The sequence below is a fragment of the Cyphomyrmex costatus genome, unplaced genomic scaffold, assembly GCF_001594065.2.
Source record: "Cyphomyrmex costatus isolate MS0001 unplaced genomic scaffold, Ccosl1.0 scaffold104, whole genome shotgun sequence".
NCBI classification, from domain to species: domain Eukaryota; kingdom Metazoa; phylum Arthropoda; class Insecta; order Hymenoptera; family Formicidae; genus Cyphomyrmex; species Cyphomyrmex costatus.
This window is the reverse complement of record NW_017274997.1, coordinates 199,640-207,071: the sequence shown is the minus strand read 5'-3', so window position 1 is coordinate 207,071 and position 7,432 is coordinate 199,640. Positions and strand designations below refer to the sequence as shown.

The 7,432-nt window shown below is 33.7% G+C and overlaps 1 protein-coding gene across 1 annotated transcript in view; it reads left to right on the top strand.

Annotated features, from left to right (window-relative positions):
• Nucleotides 1-4,442: 4,442 nt before the first annotated feature.
• The window catches only part of Cubn (Cubilin), a 33,098-nt gene continuing 30,108 nt past the window's right edge, over nucleotides 4,443-7,432 (top strand). Inside the window, exons 1-3 of the mRNA XM_018539855.1 lie at nucleotides 4,443-4,510; nucleotides 4,797-4,926; nucleotides 5,010-5,195. Of these exons, the coding sequence (XP_018395357.1) occupies nucleotides 4,443-4,510; nucleotides 4,797-4,926; nucleotides 5,010-5,195 (384 nt within the window). The remainder of the gene's footprint in view (nucleotides 4,511-4,796; nucleotides 4,927-5,009; nucleotides 5,196-7,432) is intronic.

Below are 7,432 nucleotides of genomic sequence, written 5' to 3'. Positions count from 1 at the left end.
TGAGGCTTACACACTTGGCGCCTTTTTTTCCTTTTTTTTAAAAAGGTAATTTTGTTGAGATTTAAATATTCGTCGTACCAGTCAACAGTCGGGATCTTATTTTAATTAATATTTTAAGGTAGTTCTTCACAAAAATGAATTACTGCAGAAAAAAATAAGAAAAATATATGAGGTTCTCTGGATCTCGAACTATATGCTACAATTTTTTTAAACCCCGATTGCCGAACTCATTTTTGAGAAAAAATTCGTTGAAATTGGCTTCTTATACACGGAGACATAGGGTATCGTACAGTTCCGAGCACTATTATTTACAAATTAGTATAGTAAAAAACTGCAGTTGATAATGAAAAAGTAATAGATGAAAGTTAAAGATTCGTACTTTTTAACGGTCAAAATAAAAGTGGAGGTAGCCGAACAAATTTTCGAGATATTTATTGTAGAAACAGCAAAAATGTACGACTTCATAACCTCTTTCATAGGTCTGTTTTCTGTGGCTGAACTAATAAAGTTAAAGATTCGTACTTTTTAACGGTCAAAATAAAAGTGGAGGTAGCCGAACAAATTTTCGAGATATTTATTGTAGAAACAGCAAAAATGTACGATTTCATAACCTCTTTCATGTCACTACGTGGTTCATCGCTACGTATAAACAATATTAATATTATTAAAACTTTATTATTTCAATGCAAATATTATCAACAAAGACCTTAAAATTTATAAATATATTTAATGAACGCCATATATACAATTCGATTGAGAATTTCGCAATTTTTATTCTCAGCATTCAGTTGACTAGGGAATCCGTGAAGAACTACCTTAAGGTCCGGCAGGTCGGAAAGATAAACAATAATTATATCTAATGATAAAAGATATTGTTGGTGATCATAAAAAATAATTTAAAAACATTATAGAACGAAAGAGAGTGAAATACGGCAAAAGAGAGAGGTGGTGAGGGACGGGAGGGGCGGGAGAGGAGGTCCGGTGAGCCGAAGATGGTGGAGGTGCGAGTGAAAGATGAGAGAGGATGTTAAAAAGTTGTAATAACGAAAGAGAGTGAAATACAGCAAAAGAGAGGGGTGGCGGGAGTGAGTGGGGGGGAGGGGAGGGGCAAGTGCAGAAGGTTCGGTGGTCCAAAGATGGTGGAGGTGCGAGTGAAAGGTGAGAGAGGATGTTGAGAAGTTGTAATAACGAGAAAGTGTGAATTACGGCGAAAGAGAGGGATGGCGGGAGTGGGTGGTGGAGGGAGGGGGAGGGGCGAGTGGCGGAGGTCCTAGGGGCCGAAGATGGTGGAGATGCGAGTGAAAGATAAGAGAGGATGTTAAAAAGTTGTAATAACGAAACAATGTGAAATACAGCGAAAGAGAGGGGTGGCGGGAGTGAGTGGTGAGGGGAGGGGAGGGGCAAGTGCAGCAGGTTCGGTGGGCCAAAGATGGTAGAGGTGCGAGTGAAAGGTGAGAGAGGATGTTGAAAAGTTTAAATGGCGGTTTGAAAAATTTTGAATGCGGACAGAGAAGAAGAAGAAAAAGAGGAAGGAGGAGAAGGAGACGTTTCTTAATTTTTCATTAAAATCACCACTTTTCGACTTCTTATATCTCCAGAACGGCTTGACCGATTAAAAATTTTTCAGGCTGAAATTACTCGTGGTGATGTCGCCTTTCAGGACATATAACGTTTGATTCAAAATTTTTTATATTTTAGTAGTTATGCACCTCCCAAAAATGGACTTTGGTGGCTCGGGATAAGAGACTTGTAGCGTCTCTCAGTTTTGAACATGGCCGGAGACACTACCGCGTCTCCTGATGAATTGTTTCGTTTGTGATGGGTATTGTTTTTACGCTGGTGTCACCTTGTAATGGAAGGCTCGCCCACCAAGGCGGTTGTAAATGATGTTAACTCTCTTGTTTAAACAATTCACAATTTATTAATATGAGTATAATCAGAATAGCGTCACCGTTTGGTGCAAGTACACGCTTGATTAACCACGTCTCACTGTTCGTCACGGCTCTCTCCGACTGTTCGTTAAACGTGACGGTTGATTGGTGTCGCGAAGTGCGATAGTTAATTCGTGCGATAATATAATGCGTTCACACTTCACACAATCGCGGTGCGTATTACAAGTTAAGATGTCACTTGACGGTAACTTAAAAAATAAATATAGGGAAAATCCGATAGCCGCTCAATTCGGATTACATTTGCACGAGACGTCAAGAATAATAATCGATCCGGTAACGATCGAGATCAGGTAGCTAATGAGGAATGGAGCGCAGAACGAGTGTGCGGAACTCGCAATTTCGGGTGTTGCGCAGAGGGGCGAGCATTCCATTTGAGACCGATAGATTAAAGAGAGTGAAAGCGAGATTTACGTGAGCGGGGATGCGTGGTTACGTGGAATTGTCGAGAATATAATTTGAAATAACGATGATTCCGTAACATAAATAAAAACAATAATGTCTGCCAATTCGGAACGCATTATTGTTGGTATGTGTATGTACATCATTGTTCATTTAACCAACAGAACTTAAGCAATGAATGTCGACGTTTATTAATTTAAACCTTGGTCTATTTGTTTTAAACTAAGACCTCGTATTCACTCCTCTTGCCTTTCTAGAAATCGCACATGATCCAATCCCAACTTAAGGATTAATTTCCTCGGCTCTTTCTCTCAAATTTCGGGCCAACACGTTCGTAATGCTCATTGGAATCGGATGATACAGCATCTTTTTGGAACGTTGACCCATATTCCGAAGCGATAAAAAGCGTTCGGCTCTAAACGTCTTTCCATACCATCTCCATTCTTCTTTGTTATCTTTCCTAGCGGTTCGACTTAGATATCCAAGGGTTTGAACGTAACAATAGGTACCAAATTATTTAGTGAATAGTCTTTATTTACGGCACTGTTAACGACGTATTGGTTAGAGTTGAAGCTGATGATTTTTATAAAGTGTTTTACGTAGTATAACGAATTTAATGAGCACGCGCATTATAACGTCTTTCGTACATTAAAGGTACGTACTGTAATTCTTGTAACAATAATTTGATGAAAAATACATAAGTAATATTATATTTCTTATATAAAATTAATTCACTTTTTATGTCATATTAAAAGCTCTTTGAATGAATAAGATGAATAATTGTATATCTTGGTTTCGATCTATTCACCACGAGCTGAAAATACGTATGTCTCAACGTTCTCGAAACAGAATGGCTTGATGTTTACGATTAAATGCAACTCGACGCGTATCACGTTGAGTATCACGAGTAGCTTGGACATTATGCCAGCTGCCGTATTGCGTGCATGCCTGTATGTGGTATGGCTGTCTTCACGTGTCATGAATGAAACAACCGTATGATTTTATAATTACCTCATTTTTTACGTAGTAGATTAAATTCCACGGGTTAAGTAATTTTTATACATATTTTGAAAATATGAGAAAATAAACTTTTTGTTGTACTCTGTTTTTTTTTTTTGCATTTTTAACCTATCTGTGCTATCACTATTGAGTGATACAGTATTGTTATCGATATGTAAACTTTATGTATTAGGAAATAGACCACTCTTAATTAACGTAATACAAATTTTTCATATAATTTACATTTTTAATAGCAAATATTTATAATTTAGACTTTTATATAAACACAAAAATATTAATTATTAACTTAAAAAGAAAGAATAAGCACACTATCAATTCAATCTCAAAATGCTATGCAATGTGTAGTCTAATAATTTTATATATATGTATATCAAATCCAAGTGTAATCTTCTTACGAACTCTCTTATTTTCCAAAACCAAAAAATATGGATCAATGGATCAGGCTATTGAGAGTCAAACGTGGTTCTTATTACGTAATTGTCTATTTATTCATAAAAATCTTGAACGTTTCGACTCACTTTGGAGTCATCTTCAGCATACATAATCTCTATATATCCTTGAAAGTTGGAGATAAAATCACCATCAAATTAGCCGATTTGATGTACAATCTAATAAAATATTAATACTGTTAAACTAAAAATAACTAAAAATTAAAAGTAGTGACTCACCTCAACCTTCAAAGAAACGTCATTTAACAAATGTTTTAATATCACAAATTTATCATTTTGGAATCAATTACAAATTGACATTTACAAAGTCTTCACATACAAGTCTCAGACAAAACTGACTTAAAAAGTTAAACTGTAACGGTCGTCAACAACAACAAACATGTCAAAATATTGTATATTTCTTGTTTGGTATATATAATTTATAGCGGTTGTAAACCGATATTGGGTGGATTTCGATAAACCTCTCAAATACGCCCATTCGGAGTTGCAGACGCCCGCGATGCCGATCTCACGGATTAGTCTGTCATGACCTATCTTTCCAGTAAAAGTTCCGTGAGAATTCAACAAGATATAACAAAATAACATTTAGTTTACTGTGTGTGAATTTTAAACAACTGTTGATATGGCTTTAGCATCGATGTGGTTTCTGTTATTATATCTCAGTTTATGCAACGCATGGATGGATGAGAGGTATATTTCTTAATAAAAATTTCTTAATAACATATGTTGTCCGCGTCCAATATCACAATGTGTACCTGTATAATAATTGTAAATATCGAATAAAATTGAAAAGTCATAAATTTAATATTTTATGCAATACAATCGATAAATATATTCCTTGAAAATAAGAATCAACAGAATGCATGATAAAAAATAGAACTTAAGATGTAAATGTTGATGATAAGTTTCTTTTATATTCTATAAACTTCTTTCCATAATTAGACTTTGATATGTAAATAATTTACATAAATTTTAGACCTGTTTTGGAGTCTCGAGATGGACATCTCATAATCTCCAGCGCGAAGGATAGAAACATTACACTAAAGATAACAGGGGACGGTTACATGAATATCAATGAGATCAATCTGCTTCACGTAGCTTCGGCGGTAACAAATAAATATTTGCATATATTATAAATGTCCAACAAGTATGAGACACAATTAGTTAAACAGATTTTAATATTCTTCAGGCGCAAAATGCGACACGGGTCATCGATAGGTGGCGAATGGGATATTTGGCTGAGATGGAGAATTCGCTTCACGAACTAACGACTATAGTGACAGGCACTACAGGTTTACAGAGAAGAGTCGCTGTGCTCGAGAGAAATATCGACATGAACATTACGATTCGCACAGGAAACAGATCACGTATACCGGTAAGAATGCGCAATATTGAATGAACAGCTTGCGATGACATATTTTTCTATATCCCAGTACCAAATTGTAATCAATATGCCAATAAAAAAAAAAGAGTTATTTATGTTTAAAACGAAATAAGAAAGATATCGTATAATAATAATATATCCATAAATAGAGCTTTAAGGGGGAACACCACTGTGACGGCCGAAAAAAAGGCTCCTTTTGTGAATTTTTTTTTGAAAACTGATAGCTTGTATAAATTATTGTTTTTACATATTCAAAGTACATACATTTACGAAATTATTTAAAAAAATTCATTGATTAATATTAATATTTGTAGCTTCAGTACTCATTGATGTGCACCTCGTCTGAAAAAACATGGGTGCACGGGCGCTCGTGCTGCATCTGAACGGGAGCTCTAAAATAATTTTTTTTAATTTTATTTTAAAGTATATGAGTGTAGATTCAGTTGCACGTACGGAATTTTTGATAAAATAATTTTAGACAAAATGGCGCTGTTTTAAAAAAAAATTCACGATTTTGCGACAAAAAACATTATCTTTTTAATTGTTTTTCAAAAACTAATAATCCGATTGAAAAGTTCGTACGTGCAACTGAAGACAATTTCTTTGTAAACATTCTGTCCAAAATTCAAGTCGTTCGGATAAAAATTGACCGAGATATGTGAGCACCCAGTTACGAAAACGTGGTTTCGAGAAAAACACGTTTAAAATTTTACAACCGATTAGTTTATAACCAGGGAATGGAAGTAACTCGTTACTTGTAACGAAGTTACTATTACAAATTACTTTTTTTGGTAACTTTACTAGTAACTGCGCGTTACTTTTTTTTTTTGGTAACTGTAACGGTAACGAGTTACATTTTTTGGATAACGGTAACGAAATTTACAGTTACTTTTGTCGTTACTTTGCACACGATTGAACACGGTTCGATTGGATACATGTCATTTATAGCGCTTATCAATAAGACTTGAAAGCTCTTAGGCATTCGGCCGTCATGATTGGTGGTCGTTCAATCTTTTTATAAAAATATTTGATTACAAATGAAAGTATAGCTTACATAAAAATAGCTGTGTTATAATAAAGAGATTATATGTGTATTGCTTTATTTTCCTTTTAATCTCTAACTTACATTGTGATTCAGATAATCCTATACAATCCTATATATAATCTTATAGTTTTTTACAAAATATAAAATAATTCCTGAAATATTTTTAACTGTTAACTGTAGCGACCTGAAGTGATCATTGACAGCTGAGAAATACTTATATATAGTATCACTATTTCAGTAATTATTTTACACTTCTATCTTCTATGTAATACATAGGACATACAAATATTTCAGTTTGCTGCATATTTTACAGGTTTTAGAATTACAAAATTGTGTTTAAAAAAAATTAAAATATAAATTAAATAAAAGTAAAATGAGAAGGGCTACGAATCCAAAAGCGAAACAGTTTATTTCCAATAATGCCCATTTCCACTAATGCAGATTAACTTTAATCTCGGTTTAACTTAACGTTAATCTTTTTCTAATTTTTAGAATTAGAAAAAGATGAAAAGTAAATTGAACTAAGATTAAAATTAATCTGCATTGGTGGAAATGGGCATAAGACGATGACAATAAGTGTCGAAACGTCATTTGTTTTTATCATGTTTTATCCATGTTATTGTTCTAATATATATTTATACATTTAATTACATTGTCATCGTCATTTTTATCGGAAATAAACTATTCCATTGGCTCATAACCCTTCTCATTTTACTTTTATTTAATTTATTATTTGAGCTATTCTAAATTGTTTTTAAAAAAAAAACTATATATTTGTCAGTAATAGAATCTTATTTTACGACCGTACATTGTTAAACAATAACAAGAAAGAAGGAAGCACAAAGCGAAGCCTATCGGTCAAAGCTAGATCAAGATGCTTATTATCATTATGTGTGAATTTATATATCGCGTATGTAGTTCTCTCAATCGCGTGCCGAACATTTTTTCAGACTTACAACTCTAAATAACTATCGCGGTAATATCACTTTAGTTAGATTGATAATACAATCTAACAAATTTCGATGCTTATAGCATCTTATTAGATCTTAATAATATGTTGAAAGATATATATTAAAATTCAATATTAAAGTAATGGTAATTGAAATCTGTGAAAAATAAGATTGCGAAGAATATCACAAGTTGGCGTTTCGTCCCGGCTTCCACTACTGGACTCATCAGTAAG